We start from the raw sequence: 27,247 nt of genomic DNA, 5'->3' as shown, positions 1-27,247 counted from the left end.
GTAGAGAATAAGACACAGGAGCAAAAGTAGGCCATTAAGTCTGCTCTGCTATTTAATGAGATCATGGCAGATCTGATAACCCCCCATTCTACCTTCCTGCTTTTTCACCATAACCTTCAGACTCCTTATTGATTAAATATCTGTCTATCTCAGCCTTGAGTACACTTAATGATCCAAGCTCAACAAATCTCTGTGGTAAAGAATTCCACAGATTCACTATCCACTGAGACAAGAAACTCCTCATCTCTGTCTTAAAGGTGTAACCGCTATTCTGAGATTAGGGCATAGTGGCTCAGTGATTAGCACTGCTGCCTCGTAGTATCAGGGATCCAGATTCAATTCCAGCCTCGGGTGATTGTCTCTGTGGAGTTTACATATTCTCCCCATCTCTTTGTGGATTTCCTCCCACAGTCCATGGATGTGCAGGCTAAGTGGATTAGCCATGGGAAATGTATGGTTATAGGGTGGGTCAAGATGGGATGTTCTTTGAAGGGTTGGTGTGGACTTGACAGGCCTGCTTCCACACTTTAGATCAGAGTGGTGCTGGAAAAGCACAGCAGGTCAGGCAGCATCCGAGGAGCAAGAAAATTGATATTTCGGGCAAAAGCCCTTCATCAGAAAACTGAAGGGCTTTTGCCCGAAATATCAATTTTCTTGCTCCTCGGATGCTGCCTGACCTGCTGTGCTTTTCCAGTACCACTTTGATCTAAACTCTGGTTTCCAACATCTGCAGTCCTCACTTTTGCCTGCTTCCATACTGTAGGGCTTCTATGCTTCTGTCTGGCCTTCGACCTCGACAAGGGGAAACAACCTCTTCATATTTCCCCTGTCAAGTCTCCTAAGAATCTTACATGTTTTAATGAAGTCACCTCTAATTTTTCTAAATTCCAATAAGTTCAGGGCCAATCTATTTAACTTCTCTTTATTAAACAGTTCCTCCAAAATTTGAATCAGCCAAATAAACCTTCTCTGAACTGCCTGCAAAAGCCAGTGTATCTTCTCTTAGAGTATTCCTGTTGTGGTTTGACCAGTATAGTTTTAGTAAAACGTCTCTACTTATATACTCCATTCCCTTTGAAATAAAAGCCAATATTCAATTTGTTGCTGAATGTTGATGTTTGATCATTGTGATTCATATAGGAGGTTTCCCAAATCACTCTATTCTAGCTTCTTTTGTTTTTGTTCACTCATGGGATTGAGCTTCACTGGCTGGCCGGTATTTATTGCCTGTCCCTAATTGCCCTTGAGAAGGTGGTGATGAGCTGCCTTCTTGAACTGCTGCAGTCCATGTGTAGTGCAGTGACCCACAATGCCATGAGGGAGGAAATTCCAGGATCTTGACTGTGCTACAGTGAAGGAACGGAGTTATATTTCCAAGTCAGGATAGTTAATACCTTGGAGGAGAACTTGCAGATGGTGTTCCCAGGACTGACTTCCCTTATTTTTCTAGCTGGAAGTGTTCATAGGGTTGAAACATGCAATCTAAGGATCTTTGATGAATTTCTGAAGTGTATCTTGTAAATGGTACACATTGCTGCCACTGAGTATAAATGGTGGAGGGATTGGATGCTTGTGGATGTGGTGCCAATCAAGGAGGCTGCATTGCCCTGCATGGTGTCAAACGTCTTGAATGTTGTTGGACCTACATCTATCCAGGCAAATGGGAGGTATTCCATCACACTCCTGACTTATGCCTTGGAGAGTCAGGAGGTAATTTAATTTCTGCAATATTCCTAGCTTCTGACCTGCTCATAAAACCACTGTGTTTATGTGGTGAGTGTAGTTTCTAGTCAATGGTAACCCACTGGTAACATTGCTGAATGTCAAGGGCTGGTGGTTAGATTGCTTCATTTGGAGATGAGGAGAAAGTGAGGTCTGCAGATGCTGGAGATCAGAGATGGAAATGTGTTGCTGGAAAAGCGCAGCAGGTCAGGCAGCATCTAGGGAACAGGAGAATCGACGTTTCGGGCATTAGCCCTTCTTCTGAAGAAGGGCTAATGCCCGAAACGTCGATTCTCCTGTTCCCGAGGTGCTGCCTGACCTGCTGCGCTTTTCCAGCAACACATTTCCATCTCATTTGGAGATGACAATTGCCTGGCATTTGTGTGGAGCATATGTTACTGGCCACTTGTCAGCCAAGTCTGGATAGTGTCAAGATCTTGTTGCATTTGAACATGGATTGCTTCAGTATCTGAAAAGATGTGAAAGGTGCTGAACATTGAGCAATCATTGTGGCATTCCACTAATTGCAGATCACCATCCTGAAAGTGCCCGCCTTATTTCATCTCTTGGTCTTTGGTCACCAATCCTCTATCCATGCTCAAATTCTACTTTCAATGCCAAGCTCTTATCTTATTAAGTAGCCTAATGTATGATCAACACTTATCAACACTTTCCAAATATGCCAATCTATTACATTGACTGCATCTCCTTTATCTATCCTACTTGTTACTTCCTCAAATAATTATAGTAATTTATCCAGTATGATTTTCCCTTTATGAAATATTCTGACTCTGCTTGATCATATTACATATTTTTAATTGATTTGGCATTACATCCTTTATAATAGACACTTACATTTTTCCAATAACAGATATTAAGCTCACTGCTCTATAGTTGCCTGCTTTTTGTTTGCCTCCTTTCCTTTTAGAATAAAGATTTTACAATGGCAGGTTTCCAATCCCCTGATATGTTTCCAGAATCTAAGATTCTTGGATGATTACCACCAGCGTATCCACTATTGCTGTACCTACTTCTTTTAATATCCCAGGATGCATTCCATCAAGTCTAGGGAACTTATCGGCCCTTAGCCCTATTAGTTTTGCTATTCCTGTTTCTCTTGCGATAATTTTTTTCCTCTCCTACTGTTGCCTCTTGATTATTTCATAATTTTAGCATGTTTTTAGTGCCTTCTACTATAAAGACTAATGTAGAGCTTTTATTCAACTCCACTGCCATTTCCTGGTTGACCATTATTATTTACCCAACCTCATTCTCTAAGAGGCATTGATTTATTTTGACTTCTGTCTTCATTTATATATATGTATATTTAAAGAAGGTTTTACTGTCTGCCTTGGTGTTACTTCAAGTTGAACCGCAAAGTTTAGCTTCTCCATCTTTTTTTTTGGTAATTTTTTTTGTTACTTTTTAAACTTTGCCCGATCCTCTGGCTCACCACTAATCTTTGCCAAATTGCATTATTTTTTCTTTCAGTTTGATGCTGTCCTTAACTTTCCTGGTTAACTACAGTTAGCTAAACCACTTTCTAGAATCGCTCATTCTCGATAGGATGTATATATTGACTCATATATATATATATCATAAATTATTTTCTTAAATGTCTGCCTTGCACTTTAATTGTCTTTGCTAAATTCCTTTCCAGTTCACTCCATTCATTTCTACTTGCATTCCTTTTTAATTTCCCTTATTTAAGCTTACCACAGATGCTCCAACCAAGCTTCTCCCTCTCAAACTGAATGCTAAATTCTATTGTTTCAAAACAGATAACTTAATCATTTGTTGAGCTTTAAAAAAACTAAAATGTTAATTTGGCAGTAACCAACTTCTGAAAGTCTATTCAGGTTGTCCAACTGGTTTCCTTTAAACCACTGAATGTAATATCAGATGTTGCTGCCTGCTCAAGTTGGAGCAACTATTCTCCTTCATTCAAAAGGGATATAGATGATTGCTTGAACCATTTGGTTCAGTAATAACAGCTGAATATTTGACTGAGTATGTGAAAACCTCATTAATTCAAGTAGGTTGCACTATACAAACACATATCATTTTGGGATTTGGGAACTGGAACAGGTCATTCATAGCATCAAGCATGTTCTGCCATTTGATAAGACTATGGCTGATCTAGTTGTGGCTTCTCATTTCACCACAAAACCCTTTGGACTTCGTCAAACAAGAATCTATCTAACTCCGTCTTACAAATAGATTTCCACCATTACTGTCTGTAGAGAAGGGAGTTCTCCTTATTATAAAGAGAGACATCTTATTGCTATTCTCTGTTGGCTAGTCATAGTGTCTCCCAAAATGAAAAACATTCTCTCAGTATCCACTCATTTAATAAGAACACCTCTCATTCTTCTGAACTCCAATGTGTGCAGAACAACTTGTCCAACTCTTCCACCTATGGTAGCACCTTCATTCAAGGTTTCTGTTAAGTGACCCTTCTCTGGAATGTTTCTTATGTTGTTCTATATTTTCTCAAGTAAGGAGAATGCAACTTTACACAGTACTTCTATTGCTCTATACAATTGCAGCAAAGCTTCCCTATTTATATTTACATTTCCTTCTCAGCAAATAAAGCATTCAATTTACTTCCTAATCACTTGATGTAACTGCATACTAACTTGTTGGGATTCATGTACCAGGAAACCCAGATCCCTCTGTACCATAGAGCTTTGCATGCTTATGTCACTGGATGAGTTCACATTTAGCACAATATGCCAATTTTTTTTTGCTATCTCACCAAATCCATTTTAATCCCTTTCAAACTCTTTAAGGTCTTCCTCAACATTTACTTATTCATCTTTGTGTCGTCATGGAATTTAAAAACTATACATCTGGTCGCTTCATCAGGGTTAATGACATAAATTGTTCACAGTTGAGGTCATAGCTTGCTAAAGCAAAATTTACATGATAATCCCTGCACTCTGCCTTATGTTAGCCAGCAATCTTCTATCCATGCTAATAGATTACCTCTATACCACACATGTCTATTTTGTGCAGTAACTTAATACTGTTATTGCTGTTTTCAATGATTTGTTTTGCATTTATTTTTGGAATTGTTTCAGATTCAACAATTTAATGTCCAGGTTGATAAATATTTTGTATTGGATACTCTGATCTTGTAGGATGGATTTATCAAATTCCAGGAAAATGCTGTTGTAACAGCAAGTCATTTTGCTCCTAGTCGGTTGTCAGGAACGGTTGAGTTGAAGCTTAGAATCCTTTTAATCTATAGGAATGCACTCTTCCTGTTCTACTGTGGGCAATTGCAAGTAATGTGGCAGTAAAACAATATCTCTGCTTGAAAATACCTGAACACAAAGCTCTTGGAGTTAAGATGCATATTGAAAATCTGTACTTTACAGAAGTTTTGTTCATTAACTTACATGTATTACTTATTACACATTTTCTGCTTTGACTAAACAATCCAACAGAATACTGACCTTGTCTGGCTTGGCAAATATGTCTGTAACTCATTTACAATTTTAGGTAATGGTCACTGGCTCTCTAATAAGTAATATGAACTGAGTCAAGTTGAAAATAGTTCTATTGAATTGATATTATGAGTGTAAAGTAAGTTTAAAAAACTGATATATCTTATTGCTGTAAAACAAAATGCTACTTTAATTGCTTCAAATAAAAATACACAAACAATGGGTGTCAAATGTCACCTGCTGATATATAAGTGGAGTTGATATAAAATTAATCCTTTTAATTTTTGAATTGTTAAAACATTGTTTTTATATTTCTTTGGATTTATCAAATTTTATGAATGTGCCTATGATATTGTTTTACAGAGCAGTATGTTTAGACATATGATGGGTTTATGGAGGAATGATGTCTGAAGTTGAGGGCTTGTAAAGAATGATAAGGCATTAGCCATATTATTCACATGTAATCCATATGGTACCACATTTATTTTATGAATTAACATTGTTTTATGCTTTAAAAAAACTATGTAGCTGTATTAAAATCCTAATATTAATGTGAGTGTAAGTTTGTTATGGTAGTACCTCATTAACAGTGAAAGCACTGTACTGTTCCAATTTGCTTACTACATATTGAATGGACTAACCTTTCAGTGAAATTATTATTTTCCATATGAAATTAACAATCTAATTCAAACCTTTCACTGTTTACCTCAAAGATCAGTGAATAATAGTGTCTTCCCCTGTGATAGGTTTTGCACTTTGGCTGAGTCCCTTAATTAGATTTTCAAAGTGCTCCCTTTTCAACCACAGACAACATTACATCATCAAAAAGTTGTGGTTGTGACATTTTTTTGCAAGCTTATAATTAACTACATTGAACGACTGAACAACTGAACTTCAACTTGTTGCTTATTCCATTTCTAAACAAATATTCAGATAAAAACAGTAGCCAGTTTTCATCTTTGGCAGAAACTGGCCATGGATCGCCTGATCTCTGTTGTTGACCACAAAGAGCTTTCTGGGGACAAACATTGAGCCCCCAACAAGACTTTTACCTGTGCTTGTGAGCCCTGGTGTTCTTGCTGGGGATGTTAGCTTAGGGAGTGACAGTAATTGATGAGCAGGCCTTTTGTATTTGAACAGGAGATCTAGATTTTTAAAATGTTTAAAATCACTTGGTTGAATGATCAACAAAAATTCTCTGCAAAATTTGTCCCAGACTCGTGTTCCATTTAATATTCGTTCACTACTGTCTACTCTTATTGTAATGCAATATTATTATTCCTTACAAGACTTATTAGCAAAACCATACATTGCTTCAAATGTTATTTTCTCCATGCTAGGCCTGCAGAAAGACAGTGTTATTTTCATGTTTCTGGGTGTGGGTTTTCCAATATTTGTGTTTCATCATTTGGATGAAATGGGGAAACAACATGATACACAGTTGTGACTAGCTGCTCCTTGATTTGAGGATAATATCGATCTCATACTATGAGGTGCTGCCATAAGTCTTCACATGACTCTTAACCTGTATATCTTCGTGCAGGACATCCCATCAGGCAGTGAGACCTGGAATTCAGGTTTTTTTTGTCTTTCTCATTGTTACTATGATGTAGCATTATGGACGGGATGTTACCTTTCTGGAATCTTAATTATAAGTTCCTCCAACTCCTTAATGTCAATGCTGCTACACTTAAAGAAGAACTTGAGTGTCTTTGACTCATTTTCTTTTGTCCTCCATGGAGCATTAGCCAGTTGAGAGTAAGAAAACAGTACTTGGCGGAGGACAGAGTTTTTGGCTAATTGGAAGAAGTGTCCAGTCCATCAGAATTGATTTTGCAAGTGTATTGCCCGAATGCTTGTGGATGGCTTCAAGAAAGACTAATAACACACTGATGAGTGCGTGAAGTGTGAGGGTGTGTGAAAGAGAGTGACGTGTGTGTGTGTATATGTGTTTATGTGTGTCTTCATATGTAATTGTGAGGTTGAAATGGATGGCTTCAAGAAAGACACTAGCATTTGTTCAAAGCTTCTCTTATTGAATTCAAAAGATACAACAGAGGAATTGACCTTCTTGAGATTATGGTATACAATCCAGGCCTCACTGCAGTACAGGTATTTGGTGACAGCAAATGCTGTTACACTAGGACTTTTGTTGACATGCAGATGTCTTTGTTGTCACACACTGTCATAGTTGGTCGAAGGCTGATCTGCACTGTAATATGTAGGAAAAAATATATTTTGTTTGTGATCGCTGTGTGAAATTCTTCCAGCATTTGAAATTGATAAACCATTTGTTTCAGATAATTGGATGACAACTTGTAAAAGGCATATGCATCTCATGAATTTCAGGTGTAAGGCCAGATCAGGGAGCATGTCTTTGCTGGGGGTGCACAAGATCTCTATCCTAAACTCCTCTTTGCTGATTGTTACAGCATGTTTAATTTTATTGAAATCCTTCATTCCTGGTCATAGAATCTCTACAGTGTGGAAGCAGGCCATTGAGTCCTCTGAAGAGCACCCCACCCAGACCTACCGCCTACTGTATTCCTGTAACCCGGCATTTCCCATGGTTAATCCACCTATCCTGCACATCCTGGGACACTATGGGCGATTTAGCATGGCCAGTCCACCTAACCTACACATCTTTGGACTGTTGGAGGAAACTTGGAGGAAATCCACGTAGACATAAGGAAAACATGCAAACTCCACACAGATAGTCACTGGAGGCTAGAATTGAACCCAGATCCCTAGTGCTGTGGCAGCAGTGCTAACCACAGAGTATTAAGCTAGAATTCTGGATTATTAACTCACAGACATTACCATTCGCCACTGACTCTCCCAGATAGTGAAGTAGATCTATCCTTCTGATTCCAAGGTACTCGTGTATCATGTCTAGAAATGTTTGTGATCTTGTGCCTACATTATGGATGAAAATGGAATCGTGTTGGATAGGTAGGCTTCAGATTGGTTCTACAGGTCGATGCAACATCGGGGACCTATACTGTGATGCAGTGCTCTATGTTCTGTTAGCAAGATTGCTAACCACATGGGCCTCAAGTGAAAGTTGACTTTACTCTCACTTGATATCCACAAACGGTTACTTTAAATAAGGTTAAGGAGCTGAGGCTTCTGTTGACCTTTTACTGTACCTCAACAAGCTAATTCCTGTCACTCCCCTGCTGCTATTGACTGCTTTTGACTCCAGGTAATCTGCTGAATCATTACAAAAATTAAGTTATTATCCCAGTTGTATTGGTTTCTATATGTGTGCCTAACTGAGTTTAATTTTACATATTTTGCATTAGTTATTAGATTATTTGCTTATCACTTTCTAGGTATGTGATCAAAGCATAGACACAGTGTCATTTGAAGAATGGTGTAGTTATTTTGATGAGGCTGATTTGCATACAACACAGGTGAAGTGTATTATTTTCCTGTGAAACTGAATATATCCATTGGGATATAATTTAAGCACACAAAGGTGAATGGGTACAGAGATTAAATTTGGCTTCTCGTGGTGAGGTCTGAGCTGTACAAATTATTGAGCCTAGGGCATGGAGCATGTGAGCTGAGAAGGGGAGTAGACGACTGCTTTGGAAAGGGGATCTGAAGTTTGGAAGCTAGATTATACTGAGTCATGGAGATTCTGCAGGCCTATACAAATCAGATATGGGGCATAATTCCTGGATTCCAGCCCCCATTCCAGGTGCCCCATTTTCACTGGTCTGAGAAAAGGTCACAAGCCATGTTAACACAGATTGTACCTTGAATTCCTGAACTGTGTGGTCCCATCACAGGGTCTTGCACATCTCCTGGCTCCTGCAATTGTTATGGTCAAACCGGCATCTCTGTGACTTGAGCTTCATGGCCCTTCAGATGGGTTGTGAACCAGACCCTGTGCGCAGGAACCCTTTAAAAAATATAACTTCAAAAACTTCATAATGTACCCATGCCAATTCATGCTCTTTATCAACCTGATGGTTCCCAAAAGTATATTTAGCTAATACCCCAAACTTCTATTCGGTTATTCAAACAGTTGCAAACAAAGGAAAGCATGACTTGCTTGACAGCTTTTTTATCCTTAGATTTCTTCTATCAATTCTTGTTTGCACAAAATAAGTGTCAAGTGCTTTCAGTTTCTGCTATGGATATATTAACAGTAGAGTAGATTGAAACTTTTACAGGCATATAGAAATATCAGATTTTAAAGAAGTTATAAATAGTTGATTTGACCTTTTCCATATTGGTACAATAGAGTTCATTGGTTCTGAACCATTGGAATGGGTGAATCTGCCTGGGTTGGCTTGGAGAGTAGGAGGCACCATAAGGGATGAATACAGCAATATGGAATGAATTTATGGGGATGGGTGAGTGAATGTGGTAAGGGGATGTGATGAATGAGGGCAAGAAGGCCTATTATGGAACAAAAGTCCCAGAGAAAGAGAGTAGACCTGTTAACCAGCATGCCCTGACACTTGGCAGTCCATGTGTCAGTCTCTGATTTGTTGATTGCATTGGTGGGCCTACATACACCATCCTCCCTGGAGTGAAGACCATTCTTTTGAGACATGTGTGAGATAAGTGCAATGAGTCAGGTTACTTCTGTATTCATAATCCTCAATTCTACAATGATAATCCAATGGAGGTGATGGTGTCAGGAAGTAGTGGAAGTTTGTTAGTGACTAGCAATGTATAGGAGTGAATACTGCTGAATGGGGTGTAGATTCAATGTTTAGCATCAAGGAGCTAGCAGGGTAAGAGGAGGACTGCCAAGATGAGAGTCCATTCCCTCAAATATGATGGTCCTCCCATTTTGACATTAGATCACTGGTTTTCCAAACTTGACATGATTGGTGATGATTTGCAAATCTACTGCTCACTATCTCAGGGCAAAGTATTTTGCAATAGGCAGCCTAAAACAATAACTAACAAAGGCTCTGCTGCTTGTTTCAGGAGTCAATACTTCACAGTATGTTTTTGAAAACATCTGGCAGCCATCCTCTGGCTTGTACTAAGTATAATCCATTGGCCACTGTATTAGAAACTCAGAGAGTGCCTGCTGAAGGCTTAGATCAGGTGGCGAGCATGCTTTTCAGAATAATACCAATGGCACAGGAAATAATGCTGCAAAACAAAAGGAAATGGTGATGGGACAGATGAAGAAATATAAGTTGCTTCTAAATGAAATGGGAATCGCAAAACAATTACCAACAGCCGCTGCCCGAAAAAGTGTAGTTATGATCTGAAATCGTTAAACTCCTGTCTAAAAAGCTAAGGTGCTTCACTGAACGATGAAATATTCTTCCTTGAGACTAGGACCTGAGGCCACAGCCTCAGAGTTAAGGGGCTACCCTTTAGAATTAAGATGAGGAGGAATTTGTTCTGCCAGAAGATGGTTAATTTTTGGAACTCATTAGCACACGGGGCCACATGATTGAGTGCATTTAAAACTTAGGTAGACAGTTTCTTGTTTAGAAAGAGGATCAAAGGTTATGGGGAGAAAGCATGAGAATTGGAATGAGAAGCATATCAGACAGACATGATCGGATGATGGAGCAGATGCAATGGACTGAATGCCCTCCCATGTCTTATTATAATCGCAAACAAAAAAAGAAATTGTTTGAAAAATTCAGCAGGTATGGTAACATCTGTTGAGAAAAAACAGAGTTAATGTTTCGGGTTGAGTGACCACTTTTCAGAACTCATTGTAAAAGGCTGGTAAGTCAGAGTTGGGGTGGGGTAGGGAGTTAAAGTGATAATTGAACAAAAACTTCAGGTGTCCTTGTAAACTGAGCAGAAATGTTCTGCAACAGTATTTTTCGATTGAAGCCAAAAAAGATCAGGAAATACAAATTATTTTCCCATCTATCAATTGACATTGCTTACTTTATTGTCTGTAGTTTGTTATAGCTTTGCCTCTGTCAAAGGCAATATGAACTTTGTTCTTTCATTGTTGGTTGTGTCTTTTTTCCATTTTAAATTTGTACAATTAGCATACAGTTATTGTTTGATTACAGTTGTTTTTTTTTATTTATTCTTTACCAAGTGCTGCTAAATTAGGGTCATTTTGAATTTATTAGGCCAAATAATGGTCCGATAGCTAGCTACAGTATGGTGTGGATTTTCTTATGATGTCTGAATAATGATAATATTCTACAGCTCTTGCAAATGTCTGTTCCTTAAGGTCATGCACCAACAGAAAGTCCGCAGCAAGTTTATTCATTTCAAACATCCAGAAATATTATATTTAGTGGAAACAGGAAAATTGATGAATTTAATTCAGTATGGAGCAGAGTTTTGGGAAAAGTGGATGTTATGGATGATGTTTAACAAGGTTGATTAAAAATTGAAATCTACCATAAAGTTGAGCAATGTCATTCATGAATGTTAATGCTGGTGTGATGCCAGACATCTAAAACAATATGTTCCCGAAAATGGCTGATCAAATCAATTAGCATGTCCCTTTGGTTGTTTGTAACAGGCAGGGTACAGCCTGTACTCAGTGAGAAAGTGTTTGCCAAAGCCAAAACAAGATACGTACAGTTAGATGTGATTTTGTCATTGGTCAGCACTTGCTGAACCATCTTGACTTTTCTATAAGCTCCACCAACTTCAGATAATCTCTCATGCTTTTAACATTTACACTTTCTAAAAGTGATGTGTATTCATGTACAGTGACCTGTGATCTCCAAACAATAGGAATATGCTCAAGCCTTGTGCCTCATGAATTCACTGGAAGCTTGGGCAGCCGATACTAATGTCCTCCATTGTTTTTCTCATGGCAATGTTTCAACTAACTAGGCTTGACTCGATGACATCAGCATTTTTTATTCTGCAGTGTAACTTTTTAAAAAGTTTGGTCATAGGTTAAAGGCATTGTTTATTGTGCCACCATTTATTGCCAAACCCGAATCATCCTTGAGAATACAGTGGTGAGCCTTCTTCTTGAATCGCATTCCTTCAGATGACAATATATTCCCAGTGTTGTTAGGAAGAGAATTTCATGATTATGTTCTAACAGCATTTGAGGAATGTTGATACAATTCCAAGTAAAAATCGTGTATGGCTCGTAGGAGAACAAGTAGGTCCCATGTTCCCATGCATCTGCTCCCCTTGTCTTTCTAGGTGGAAGAGACCCCGAGCTTGGAAGATTATTGTTGGAAAGAAAAGTGACAGAGCAGAATTGTGAAAGGTTATTATTTGAAATTTGACATTTATATTTGTCTTGATGTGTCCAAGAAAAAAAATCTTTGGCAACATTATTCCCTTTCCAGTAAAAATATTTAAAAATTAAAATTGAGTTTGACAAACATCTTAGAATTTGCCAAAGGAGCTGTCAAGAATGCTGTCATACTGTCAGGGTACTTAAATCTCCTGCCCTTTAATTTTTTGAAAACAAAATCCTTGGCACTGTTAAAGAAAATTCAGTGTTTGTTTTGTCAAGTTGTCTGTCTGAAACCTTGAATTTTGAAAAATCCTGGTCTCTATATTCGGTCAGCAATCTATCAAAGGGAAACATTTCACACTTCAGGTTGGGTCGCAGAACTTTCATGGCAACCAAATGTGCAAGATTACAATGTGGACTCCTTTCATGGAGTCAGGCTGAAGAGCTCCTCTAAGTCTTGATTTTAGAATTCTCAACTTTGTTTTCATATTCCTGTATAACTATAGCCCTTCCCCATTCCTGTAACCTTCTCTAGTCTTACAATTTGCCAAGATATTGGTAATCCTCTCATTCTAGTTCCTCGAGCAATCTTGATTTTAATCACTCCACCTTTTCCTGTCATCTAACTTCCCTACATCTTTCTCCCTCTGTACCTCACTTTCTTCCTTTAAGACACTACTTGAAACCTAATTCTGTGATTAAACTTTTCATCAACTGACTTAGGATCTTTTTGTGTGGTAGATAGAGCTTTAACTCATTCTAAGAGCCATGATGTTTTGAATATTTTCCAGCAAAGAAAAAAATCATGTCTTGTTTCACGTTTTCAGTTAACTTAATTATTTTTAAATGTGTTTTGTGACATGAAACCTTCTGACAGATGAATGAATTTCACGCCCCACCTTTTGATTTTCTTGTGGAAGTATAGTAAGTTGTCAAGTATTTCATACTTAACGAAAATTGCAGATACCTCACTTGGTGCCATTTTAATGAGATGATATGATTCTGTGAAAATGTATGTACTACTATATGGATTTAATGTCATGACAATCAATCATGGCCCTAAAATATTTGCAGAGACATATTGAACTTTAAAGTAAAACAGATTATTTTGTGAAATTTTTTTAAGAAGATGTACGACCCAATGGTGGATGGAATTATAAATTCTGACAATGTAATTAATGACTGTTGAGAAAATTCCTGTGTGGATTTTACACAGTCCTGAAGGAAAAAAGACATGGAATGTCACACCTGAAGGGTATCAGTGAACCTAAGACAGGGAAATATCCAAGAAAGGAATGCATTGCAGAAACTGAGCTACCATGGTAGCAGAGATAATGGAGACCCATTACCATCTTTGCATCATCAGTGAGTTACAATCTAGACTATGGAAAAGATGTGATTTAAAACAAAACAGTTCTGGGCAAAATTGATGTTCGTATATTCTTCACCTCGGAATGCACAATAAAATCTTACAAAAGTCAAGGAAGATTGTGCCTGACAAACCTGTTAGAATTCTTTGAAGTGGTAATAAGTAGGTTAGACCAGGGAAACCCAGTAGATGTTATCTATCTAGACTTCCAAAAGGTCTTTGATAAGGTGCTTCACGGGAGGCTGCTGAGTAAGGTAAGTTCCCAAGGTGTTCGAGGGGAGCTACTGGCATGGATTGAGGATTGGCTGTTTGACAGAAGGCAGAGAGATGGGATAAAAAGGTTCTTTTTCAGAATGGCAGCTGGTGACAAGTGGTGTCCCGCAGGGCTCAGTGTTGAGGCCACAGCTGGCCACTTTATATATTAATGATCTGGATGAAGGGCTTGGGGGCATTCTGGTGAAGTTTACAATGATATGAGGTTAGGTGGACAGGCAGGTAGTACTGAGGAGGTGAGGAGGCTGCAGAATGATTTAGACAGTTTAGGAGAGTGTTCCAGGAAATGGCTAATGAGGAAATGCGAGGTCTTGCACTTTGGAAAAAAGAACACAGGCATGGACTATTTTCTAAATGGTGAGAAAATTCATAAAGCTGAAGTACAAAGTTATATGGAAGTGCTAGTCCAGGATTCTCTGAAGGTTAATTTGCAGGTTGAGTCCATGATTAAGAAAGCAAATGTAATGTTGCCATTTATCTCAAGAGGGTTGGAATATAAAAGCAGCGATGTGCTACTGAGACTTTATAAAGCTCTAGTTAGGCACCATTTAGAATACGGTGTCCCATTTTGGGCTCCACACCTCAGGAAGGACATACTGGCACTGGAGCGTGTCCAGCAGAGATTCACATGGATGATCCCTGGAATCGTAGGCCAAACATACGATGAACAACTGAGGATCCTGGGATTGTCTTCAGTAGAGTTTAGAAGGTTGAGGGGAGATCTAATAGAAACTTACAAGATAATGCATGGCTTAGAAAGGGTGGACGCTGGAAAGTTGTTTCCGTTAGGCGGGGAGACTAAGATCCATGGGCACAGCCTTAAAATTAGAAGGGGTCAATTTAGAACAGGTATGAGGAGACATTTCTTCAGCCAGAGAGTGGTGGGCCTGTGGAATTCATTGCCACAGAGTGCAGTGGAGGCTGGGACATTAAATGTCTTCAAGGCAGAGATTGATAAATTCTTGATCTCACAAGGATTTAAGAGTTGTGGGGAGAGTATGAGTAAATGGAGTTGAAATGCCCATCAGCCATAATTGGATGGCGGAATGGACTCGATGGGCCGAATGGCCTTACTTCCACTCCTATGTCTTATGGTCTTCTGGTCTTAAAAGGGATTGAAAAAACCCTGGACTCAGTTTTTTTAAGTGTTAGTCTGGTATGTGCTGTGAAAGTCACAGCTGTAGAACATAAACCAGGTACCCCTGTGCTTGCAGATAAAAGAAAAATTATTTCTGTAAGGCTGAAAGAAGCAAGTCAAAAGGCAGGAAAGGCATAGTTGAAAAGGAAACAGGGTGACTGCCAGGGTCAGGAACCATTCACCTTAGCAACCAGAATGCTTCACCATCTACTCCTCATGGACAATTCAAAGACTAATCCATGTATCTTCTTTCTAACTGTAATATGTCTTCCTACTTCTCTCATTTTTAATGTTTTATTTCCTGTGTTTTCTCTACTAATAAACATTGTCTTTTCCTATTCCAAAAAATGTGATTAAATTGGTAACTTTTTCAGCCCAAGTGCTCGGACCTGGGGTAGGTATCCATGTAGGAAGGGATCCTTTGGGTTATATTAACCATGTTGTGACCACCTGAGGTGATGGGATGTTGTTTGAACAAAGAAAGGGAATCAGCTCCGCCTCTTCACATGGGGAGTATAATGATTTGGGGTTGACCCATTCAGAATTGTAACAAATTGGGCATCCTAAATCAGGATCCATTTGCAATGTTCCAGAAGGTCACTTACTGTACTTCCTATAAATGAACAATGCCCAAGTTAACAATGTCCAAATGTATTATGTGAATGAAACTGCAAGAGATTAATGATCTTACAAATCTTTTATGCAAAATTATTCAGTGAATCCAAAAGAAACACTTATATATCTTATTTCCTATGCAAAACCCCTACTGTGACATACTTTTACTTTTGGTGGCTAGTCTGCCGGGGCTTTGATTTTAATCTGGTTTGCAAAGTAGTCAAACAGCCATTGTCTCTAAATACTAAATGCGTAAATGCAAACATCTTTTTGGTAAGTGATGAAACTTAGGCAGGTTTGCAATGTCCATACTGGTGCCACGTATGTGTTCGTTGTATCAGGATGGCAGTGTTTAAGGTGTTGCTTATAACCATCTTAATTTAAATTGGATGAGTGATACTTTTACTTTGCCCATTCTGGTTATGTTTTTGTTTATTTTTTGCCCCTGTCTGTTGGAACCAGTAGTAACTGTTCAACCACTTCTTGCCACTATGCCAAATGTGTTTTTTTGCAAATAATTCGGGTCATTTCCTGAAGCAGAATTTCCATCTCAGGATTGTTGAGTTTTGAAGTTGCCTTTACTGTAACTCTTTAGAGTTCCATCATTTTACACTTCTTTATCTAAGCCTTGCTAAATTTTTAAATAATTGAGATACAATTTCCTATAGTGCATATTCAATTAATAGTGTGAATTCATATGCACCAGACAAGTGGATAGTATCATGCAGAGCTCCTACTATCTACTTCAAGGAAATATACCATACTGTGGGTGCTGGAACTCTGACATACAAATAGAAAATGCTGGATAAACCTGGTAGCATCTGGAGAGAGAGAAGCAGGGTTGATGTTTCAAGTCTGTTATGAATTCTGAAGAAATCATCTTGGACTTGAAACTTTAACTCTGTTTTTTTCTTCCTGCTGAATTTCTACAACATTTACCATGAGGTTGGCATTCCCACTATTTTTACAATTCTACTCCCTTTGGTTCCTTCCAGTCACACTGCTACAATCAGGAGAGTTCTCTGGATGCAAAACCAGACTGGTTGCCAAATGGGAAGTTTGAGTGCTATGGTGCCTTATAACTTATGCACAGCTATTGTATTTATTGTGCCAGTCAAAGTATATATTAAAGAAGGCTTACTTGAATTCAAATTTTAGTTGTTTCGTCAGATCTCTTTCACATCAGCCTATAAATACTGTCATGGGGCTACTATCATCACAAGTCCTGTAATAATTTAAGAAGAACATATATCAGATTGTGAGTGAATGGTAGATATGGGTAATAAAGGTAGCTTTGTCAGAACTACAATATCCTCAAAACAAATAGAACAAAACATTCTTGTTAATTATAATTATCACTTCTTGTATTTGCTCACTATGCTGGTACAAACAATGAATAGTAGTGAGAGAGCCAGAAAAGTACAAGTTTCCTCACTTATTTCTATTGATATCTACCACTATGCTTTCAAGATTCAAGTCAATTACCTTGGAATTCAGTTCATGACAGCAATGCTTTGCAGAACACTTTCCAAGTTATGTCATATTGCTGAAAGGATAATTTATGATTCAGGTTGGTTAGTATATCTACAATTTAGAATAATCTTTTAGCCATTCTGTCACTTACTGCAGTGTGTGCTTGTCAAAAAATGCCCTTTCCTATGCCAGTCATGAGGGTTCATAGCTGTTTCAAGTTGTTATTGTGATTTCCAAACTTCTTGACCATCTTAAAATGTCAAATGAGACTCCATATTGAAGCTGGTACATGAAGGGAATCTTAATTGATATTAAAGTGCAAAAACACATCAAATTTGGGGAAACAGCTTGAAGTTAGTACTCGTGCATTTTAAAACAAACCTCCAGTAACCTGATTATCATATTGCCAGATCCTATGGCCCTTCTCCTTGTATCCTGTTCCTTATGCCTACTGTCCTGCTACTTATGAATGAAGTCAGAGTCTTCTGTTCCAAATCAAAGCACGCAGACAGAAGTGAATTGATCTACATTCCTGATTTATTGACAGACCATGCTCAACTAACTTGGATTCTTTTTTGTGTACAAGAAAGGAATTCAGAATCTCTGTGAGTGCCCTAACTTCCTTCTAACTTTGCAAATTGCGTTTTGTGATTTATTTATCAAAATGTTAATAAAGTTCAAAATTTATACTGAATTGATATATAATACTGTGTTGTTCATTGCACTGAGTGTGCCATGTCATTTGCTGTAAATCTCAATTGTATTCAGATGATAAGTGTAATTATTAAGGTCAGAATTCCACTTATTCTTCTGTACCTCATCCAGATCCTCACACTTGCACAACTTCATGGAACTTCTTCAATCCAAACAGATTGCTGAGCTAAGAGGATAAAACAGTAGAAATGAAGTCTGTAACCTGATTTCAAAAATGGTTTTACACTTGTCCTTTTTCCCATACCACTGTGAAATACATTAACTTTACAAACAGATATAAATGCTCATGAGTTAGCATTGATCTTAGCTCTTTTACATCATGAAGTAAATGGACAATCTTTTACAAGCAGCACCTATGTCAAAAGAAGAAAGAGTTAATTTTTTGATTTCTGTATGACTGTTTTTCAGTACTCAATAAGAATTGTTTTGAGGAAGAGTCACACAGACTTGAAACATTAACTCTTGTTTCGTTTCCACAGACATTGCTAGACCAGCTGAGGTTCTTCAGTGTTTTCTGCGTTTATTGCCCTTAATGAGTCAGTTAGATTCTTATCACAATCTGGCAGTGTTTGTGGTATACTCGGTCACCAATTAAAATACTTACTAGTTCTCTACCATAATCGCTAAACTACCATAACAGACCTCTTTTGTATGATTGTAGTGATAATCCCTTCATAAAATTCGATCAATTCCACAGAATATGATAAATGAACGTGACTTTTCAGCATTTCCTCATGGGTTCTGTTCCCTGAGAACATATACAGATTACCAATGGTTTGTTATGAACCTCATTGCAACTTAGACCATTTCATTGGAAATCTGACTCACAAGGATTGCTGTTGGGTCCATTGTTTCTCATCATTTATACCAATGAATTGGATGTGAACATAGGAGGTATGGGTATTATGTTTGCAGAAGAAACCAAAATTAGAGGTGTAGTGGACAGCAAAGAAGGTTAGGTAAAAACAATGACTGCAAATGCTGGAAACCAGATTCTGGATTAGTGGTGCTGGAAGAGCACAGCAGTTCAGGCAGTATCCGAGGATCAGTAAAATCGACGTTTCAGGCAAAAGCCCTTCATCAGGAATACAGCAACAGCAAAGAAGGTTGCCTTATAGTACAATGGGATCTCGATCAGATGGGCCAATGCACCAAGGGGTGGCAGATAGAGTGCTGCATTTTAGAAAGGCAGATCAGGGCAGCACTTATACACTTAAAGAATGTTGCTGAACAAAGAAACCTTGGAAAGCAGATTCATAGTTCATTGAAAATGGAGTCGCAGGTAGATGGGATAGTTAAGAAGGCGTTCAGTTTGCCTGCCTTTTTTGGTTAGTGCATTGAGTATAGAAGTTGGGAGATCATGTTGCAGCTGTACAGGACATTGGTTATGCCACTTTTAGAATACTTTTGATCTCCCTGCTATAGAAAGGATGTTGTGAAACTTGAAAGGGTTCAGAAAAGTTTTACAAGGATGTTGCCAGGGTTGGGAGGTTTGAGCTATTGGGAGAGGCTGTTTTCCCTGCAGCGTCAGAGGCTTGAGGGGTGATCTTATAGAGGTCTATAAAATCATGAGGAACATGATTAGGATAAATAAACAAGATCTTTTTCCCAGGATGGGAGGAGTCCAAAACTAGAGGGCATAGGTTTAAGGTGAGAGGGGAAAAGTTTAAAAGGGACCTGAGGGGCAATGTTTTCATGTAGAGGGTGCTGCCAGGGAAAGTGGTGGAGGCTGGTACAATTACAACATTTAAGAGGCATCTGGATGGATATTTGAATAGAAGAGGTTAGAGGGATATGGGGCCAAATGCTGGCAAATGACTAGATTTATTTAGGCTACCTGGTTGGCATGGATGAGTTGGGCCAAAGGGTCTGTTTCTGTGCTATATATCTCCATGACTCTGTGACCATGACTTGAAATTGTGAACTTTGACAACACAAAAACATGCAACTGAGCTTCCGCAGAGAGAAAAGACCACTTGTTTTGGATTGAATATTTAATTATACCAAGTGACATAGCAAAACGAGAAGAAAGAGAAATTAAACAAACAATCATGCATTATTTATACAGTATTGACATTTAAGTACACTGCAGCCAACAAAATATCAGTCAGTAGACAAGATGCAGACAATGAAAGCAAGTAGGTTTAATTTTCACACAGCATTTTATACCAAATAAAGTTTGCCTCAGGAAAGTCATTAATTTCTATCAAAATACTGGTTTTGTTACATTATTTAACACTCTTTACTCAAACAAGAACTCTGCTCAAAATGATAGTCCTGCTGTATTTTGTAGAAGCATTAATTTGAATATATGTTTTCAGTCCTGTTTTGATATAGCAGATATCACTAAAACAATTGTTAACTGAACCTACACCTTTCCCTGAGGCTGGACTGAACTGTGTACAATGGTTACTTTAGGGGTTGAAAAGCTACACCCTCTTACCTGTGAGTGAAAGTGAGTCAATGTAAAATGCTAACTCTTGTCTCTGCACAGATGTTGCCTGATCTGTTGAGCTTTTTCAGCATTCTCAGTTTTTATTTCTGATTTTCAGTACCTGCAATACTTTGTCCTCTTACCTCCTATTTAATACTCATCATTAGTCCCATATCCATTTTTTTCTTGTTGACTCTCAACTTTCAGTGAAATATGTTCTTGCATAGAGTGTGACCATTATTGCCTGGCATGATTAAATGCTGTGAACTAATAACAGGTTATTGCCTCGTACCAAGCTGTGTATAATGTATTGCTGTTTTCCATGTTTGTTTTGTATGTTTGGAAATGCCTTCATTTATTTTGAAAGGCAAATTTTAGACTGGACTTTATGCTGAAATCCCAGTGGTAGTGGGATGTGCATAAATTACTTAACCTCAGGCCATGGGCAGGCAAGTCAACCCAAGTTCTTCACCATCTGCAAGGAAGGACAGAGCAGGAATGGGTGGATATACTGCCGATGACATAGTGCTCTACCTGCCTGATCCCATATGTGGTCTGTAAAAATCAGCTCATTCTTTCCCTTTTTTTTTCATTTTTCTAGTTTGGAAGCATTATTTTCCCCTGTACTTCTAATTGTTTCTTGCTATTTTCATATCTCTGGCCTGAGCTTATGTGTAAGAACAGTTTGAGTTTCTTGTGCTGTCTCAAAACAAATTGTTTTTTCTCTGAAAGTGAATTACTTGGTACTTGGGTAGTGATACACATGCAGAAAATCACAGGAAAAACTTCCCATTTTGCCACTTACTGATCAGTTTCATGATTCAATTAATAAATCACTTCTATTTGAAAAAGCTTCTGTTTTGAGGGTTTTTCCTTCAAGCAGGGTGTGTTGGAACACAGATTTTACAATGAGTTTATTGTACCACTTTGGCCAAGTGGAGCTGCGTATTTTCTCATCATCCTGTTTAGAGACATTATTACACACCTCTGGATCAAGTAGGACTAGAACCCAGGCCTCCTGGTTTGGAGAGAGGTTCACAACCACTGCACCACAAGTATTTTTGACTGAGAGAGTTGTGCTGAGTAGAAGTAGAATGTCTCAGTTACACGACTGATAGAGGTTGAACATTCCAGTAAACATGATTATAGACTAGAAACTACCTGTTTGTAAAAACTCCATTAAATGAGAGGTTCATTTGAGTTTGATTTAATTTGGTTTATTATTGTCACATGTACTAAGCTACAATGAAAAATATTGTTTTGCATGCTAACCAGACAAATCATACCTTACATAAGTACATCAGTTGATCACACTACATAAAACTCATGTCCCACTGATTTATAGCTCCACATATTTATACAGTCAATTCATACACTTAATTAATATGTCCACCATTCGCTTTCAAATTCTGTTAGGTTTAAAGCATTCCCTGATGACCCATTTATGCTGACTTTGTTTCCTACTATCTAGCCAATCTTCTATCCGTGCCAACATCTTATCCCCTACAACATAAGTTTTTTTTCCAATAACCCTTGATATGATTAGATTAGATTCCCTACAGTGAGGAAACAGGCCCTTCTGCCCAACAAGTCCACACTGAACCTCTGAAGAGTAACCGACCCAGACCCATCTCCCTCTAACAAATGCACTGCGAATCCTCTTGCACTTAACACTGTGGGCAATTTAGCTTGGCTAATCCACCTGATCTGCACATCTTTGGTTTGTGGGAGGAAACCCACACAGACACAGGGAGAATGTGCAAACTCCACACAGACAATCACCCAAGGCTGGAATCGAACCTGGGTCCCTGGTGCTGTGAGGCTGCAGTGCTAACCACTGAGCCACTGAAGACAAGCTTTCCTATACCACTAGTAAATGATACTTCATCTAAGAGCTCCATTAAGTTAATTAAGCATTATTTCACTTTCACAAACTGTGATTACTGTAACTCTGATTACCTTGAAGTTTAGTAAGTATCCTGCTCCATTATCTTTAATAATAGCTTCTAATATTTCCACAGTGACAGTTGTTAAGTCATCTGGCCTGTAGATTCTGTTTGCAGTGTCCCTTTTTGAATAAAGATATCGTGATCAACTCTTTAAATGGTAGTAGCCGAATTTAGAATTCTATTTCGTGTAACCTAAATCTGAAGTATGGATAAATCTGGAAGTATAAGTGAATATGGAAGGATGGGTTACCATTTAAGAGCCTGTATTGTGTTACTACTTCTGTCTGAACTTTTTTTTATTTTACTTGGTGTATTAGGAGTGAGTCAAGTCCTTCAATTATGAACCAGATGCGGCCACAGCATTTCCAAGAGCAGCTGTCTTCAGATTGCTCCAGTTCTCAGGATTCATTAGACACCTTGTCAATGGATGACTTCTGGAGTGAAGTAGAGAACATTAAGGAAAGCCATAGGACTGAACCGGATGAACATTTGGATGTGAAGACACCAGAAGGTAAGCCACAACAAAATATAATTTGACAAATACAGTACCTAATTTATGTATAATATGTGTAATTCTGTGTGTAAAGGTAATGGTAAAGGTAAAGGTGTGTAAAGGTACTGTTACAATCAGGCAAGTACAACTATTGTGATCGAGTATGTTTGATTGCTGTTCGTTGCGATCGGTTGCTATATTCAACTGTCGCAATCATTGCCTTTTCCTCATTTGAGCACAACAGATTTTTAATTCATCTGAAGAGGTGTATTTGCCTATTCAGTGAGTGCTCATCGGTTTACTCAGCATGATCTTTAAAATAAAACAATCAGACAGGTTGCTGAACTTAACAACGGAGGAGATTGGTTTTATTAGACTGATGCCAATTTAAGTAAACTAATAAAATATGTCCCAACTTTCACATGTACATAAACACACTGTTCATACATGTACATACAGATTATAGAGTGGGGAAGATTCGGATGATCAAATTGGACTCCTTAAAAGTGTAATTCACCGTTTGTACTTTGGTGACTTTGTTGGCTTCAGACTGAATGTAATGGTGTTATTGCTTTTGCTCAGTGAACTTCAGCCTGAAGCCAACCAAGGTTTAAAGTGATGGTTTAAGACCAGTGATCCAGCTGTATTTCTGGAGACAGAGCTGTAGAGTAAAGATCTTTTTAAAAAAATTCTCTGCCTACTGTACATGGAGAGTCAGTTAAACAAAAGTGATCAGGGCCTAAAAGCTTGAAAGTTGGTTGGAGAAAGAGAGAAGAAGAAAGGGTCTCCTCTCAATTTCTCATATTTGTGTTCTCTTTTCTGCGGAGAAATCATGTGCTCTAAACATGCAGAGGGCTTGTCATTTGACCACTATCTGAAACTGACCAGTAATTCAAACTTGATCATGTATTCAAATTGTAACTTAATTAGATCATCAAAAGGAATTGAACCCTTTCATTGGTGCTCCATTGTACGAGGGACTGGTTTGTCTCTACCATGTTGAGTATTTTGACGTTGTGCTCATGGAATAGGAAATATATTTCATTCACATTCTCTGAGGTGATAGACTTTGGATTTTCACAGATGTGCTTTCTTGATCTCAAAGGGGTCATAAAGTCATAGAGTCATACAGCATGGAAATAGACCCTTCACTTCAACTCATCCATGCAGACCAGGTTTCCGATACTGAACTAGTACCATTTGCCTGCATTTGGCCCTTATCCCTCTATTCCTATCCATGTACCTTTCCAAATGTCTTATAAATGTTGTAATTGTACTCACCTCTACCATTTCCTTTGGCAGCTTGTTCTATATATGCACCACCCTCTGTGTGAAAATGTAGCCACCCCGGTCCCTTTTAAATATTTCCCCTCTCACCTTAAACCTATGCCCTCTAGTTTTGGATTCCCTACCCTGGGGAAATGATCGAGGAGAAAGTGAGGTCTGCAGATGCTGGAGATCAAAGTTGAAACTTTATTGCTGGAACAGCACAGCAGGTTAGGCAGCATCCAGGGAACAGGAGATTCGACGTTTCGGGCACAGGCCCTTCTTCATTCCTGAAGAAGGGCCTGTGCCCGAAACGTCGAATCTCCTGTTCCCTGGATGCTGCCTAACCTGCTGTGCTGTTCCAGCAATAAAGTTTCAACCTGGGGAAATGATGTTGACTATTCACTTTATCTATGCCCCTCATGATTTTATAAATCTCTATAAGTCACCCTTCGCCTCTGATGCTGCAGGGAAAGGAACCCCAGACTATTGAGCCTCTCCTTATAATTCATGCCCTCTAATTTTGGTAACATCCATTTAATCTCTTTTGTACCCTTTCCAGTTTATAACATCCTAAAGCAGGGCTACCAGAATTGTATGCAGTACTCCAGATATGGCTTTACCAATGACTCGTACAGTTGTAACATGACATCCCTACTCCTGTACTCAGTGCTCTGACCGCGAAGGCAAGTGTGCTAAATGCATTCTTCACCACGCTGTCAACCTGTGACATCACTTTCAAGGCACAATGTACCCTAGGTCTCTCTGTTCGACAGCACTCCCCAGGGCCCTACCATTAACTGTGCAAATCCTGCCCTGGTTTGTCTTACCAAAATGTAACACCTCACACTTATTTCCATTAAATTTCATCTACTATTCCTTAGTCCACTGGCCCTGTTGATCAAGATTCATTTTATCCTTTGATGACCTTCTTCACTGTTCACTATAGCGCTAAGTCTGGTGACAAGCTTAGTTCCTATGCCTCCTATCTTCTCATTGTTTGTATAAATGATAAACAACGGTGGACACAGCACAGAACCTTGCAATACACTGCAGGTTACAGGCCTCTAGTCTGAACAACAACCCTCCACCATCACCCTCTGTCTTCTACTGTCAAGCCAATGTTGTATTCAGTTGGCCAGCTCTCCCTGGATACCATGTGGAAACTTTTCGAAGGCCTTGCTACAGTCCATGTAATGTGGAATGTGCAGCATTGCAAATTAGGTAGCCAACTTGTCTGTAATTTTAGCCTGTGTTTTAGTATGTCTCTGGTGAGCAGTTTAATTTATATTTCTAGCGGATGGATTAAAAGCCATTATTTGCCATAATGCACACCTTCATGATGTCTCCAAATGATTGACATATCCAATCGTTAATTTTAATACCATCTTTTACATTTGACGGATGTGATATATTTCTGAAAGATATGATTCATTGTATACGTAACAGTAAAGCAGGAATGAGACTTGTACCATAATGTGAATTAATTTGGAGAAGTAGAATTATTGCCAGTGAAATTATCTATTCTGGATCGGGATTGTCTTCAGATTTTTGCAGAATCCCAGCATATCTTCAGCAGGGCCTAAGTAGGGTTGTGACAGTGACTCAAGGCAATTTTCTCAAATGAAGCTATTTTGCATATCTTAGCTGGGCCCCCTGATTTCTCTGAGGAATCCTTCTGGGAATCCAGATAGCAGCTGTCAGAACTGTTTTGGAGTAAAACCAGGGATTGCTGGAAATACTTCATAAGCCCAGTTCTCAGGATTCATTTGACATTCTGTCAATAGATAACTTTTGAAGTAGAGAACATCAAACAGAGCTGTAGGATTGAATTATATGCAAGTGGTGGGGGTCAGAACAGAGTAGATAGGGAGAAACCATTTCATTTCATAAAAAGGTTAAGAATGAGTGGACACTGATCAAAAGTAATTAACAAAAGAAGAAGTGACTGGAGGAAATACAGTTTTATGCAGCAAGTAGTTAAAATCTGGAACACACTGAGGGAGGGTGTTTTCTGGAGGTGGATTCAATCAAATAATTCAAAAGAGAATTAGACTGTTATCTGCAAAGGAACAATGTACAGAGTTATGGTGAGAAGGAGAATGAGCAAATTGTTCATTTGGAGAGCCAGTGCAAACACAATGAGCCAAAATGGCATCTTTCTACACAGTAAAGGAAAGACCCAGAGGACCACAGGGTTGCTGTCTCATTATAAAGAATGACTGGTGATAGTTTAATCTTAGGGCAACCATACCTCAGTTGAGGACCAAGGTCAGGAAGGTGAGATCTTCATGAAGTCCTCAGCCGAGTATGGATCTCAAAGCAGCCATCCAGTCAGCTGAACTAATGTAGTAATAGTTCTGTGATTCAGAAGTCAGACTGAATCCATGGAGAGAATATGATTAATATCATTAGGACATACTGAAGGACTGTTTCAAAGATTTGTTTAGCAGATTCTGATTCCAAAATTAAATAGAAGAAAGTAATTTTGATTCCATGTGTCCTCCATGCCTATCATTTGAACAGCTTTTCTTTGCAGTTTATAAAAATGTGATGGAATCTATAAGCAAAGCCTGTATTTTTTGAGGCTACCCCTAACTGGAAAGAGAAAGTGAAGAGGTAAGATAAAAACATAAGTTGAGATGTGAAATTGAGAAAGGAGGGTCAGCCCTCTCAGTTGTTAAAAAAGCTAAAACTGAAGCAAATAATTGCAAACTAAAACGCCTTGTTGAAATTATATAAAAGGGACAGAGCCATTAGAGCTCATTAATGGACGGTGATAATCTCTGTAGTGCAGTTTAGGCATATATTTTCTGCAAATTACAATGAGTGATACTATTCTATGAAAGATTGATGAGTGGAACCCCCACATCAAATTCCATTCTCTGCTGTTTTAGTGTGTTTAAAATATATGAGTTAAAAATGGGGAGAGGATAAGTATGTAAGTTAGCGCATTGAGCTGGAAGGTTTGTTTTCAGACATTTTGTCACCATGACTAGGTAATGTCATCATTGAGAGTCTTCAGAGATTCTCATACTTATCATCAAGCTGAGCTACAAATCTTCTCAAAAAATGGGGAGAAGAGTTTACCATGAAGGGTTAAAAATTTGTCTGATAAAAGGATTCTCAATACTTGCTGTCTTCACTGAAAATGTGCAATGTTCTATTTTCCAAGCAATCCCTA

At 38.5% G+C, this 27,247-nt stretch overlaps 1 protein-coding gene and 1 long non-coding RNA gene across 6 annotated transcripts in view; one reads left to right on the top strand and one right to left on the bottom strand.

Moving 5' to 3' along the window:
• LOC122560184 (rho GTPase-activating protein 40-like) overlaps positions 1-27,247 on the top strand; it is a 133,836-nt gene that overhangs the window by 68,753 nt on the left and 37,836 nt on the right. For all 5 annotated transcript variants that reach the window (XM_043710570.1, XM_043710571.1, XM_043710572.1 and 2 more), the window contains one exon: positions 22,622-22,815. In XM_043710570.1, the coding sequence (XP_043566505.1) occupies positions 22,622-22,815 (194 nt within the window). The remainder of the gene's footprint in view (positions 1-22,621; positions 22,816-27,247) is intronic.
• Positions 8,945-22,496, bottom strand: LOC122560186. The gene is made up of 3 exons (XR_006314687.1): positions 22,315-22,496; positions 16,876-16,959; positions 8,945-9,084 (listed from the first exon to the last, which is right to left on the bottom strand). It is a non-coding gene; the product is annotated as an uncharacterized LOC122560186 (long non-coding RNA).

Source organism: Chiloscyllium plagiosum, chromosome 20, assembly GCF_004010195.1.
Source record: "Chiloscyllium plagiosum isolate BGI_BamShark_2017 chromosome 20, ASM401019v2, whole genome shotgun sequence".
In the NCBI taxonomy this organism is placed as follows: domain Eukaryota; kingdom Metazoa; phylum Chordata; class Chondrichthyes; order Orectolobiformes; family Hemiscylliidae; genus Chiloscyllium; species Chiloscyllium plagiosum.
This window is presented reverse-complemented; position numbering and strand designations above follow the sequence as displayed.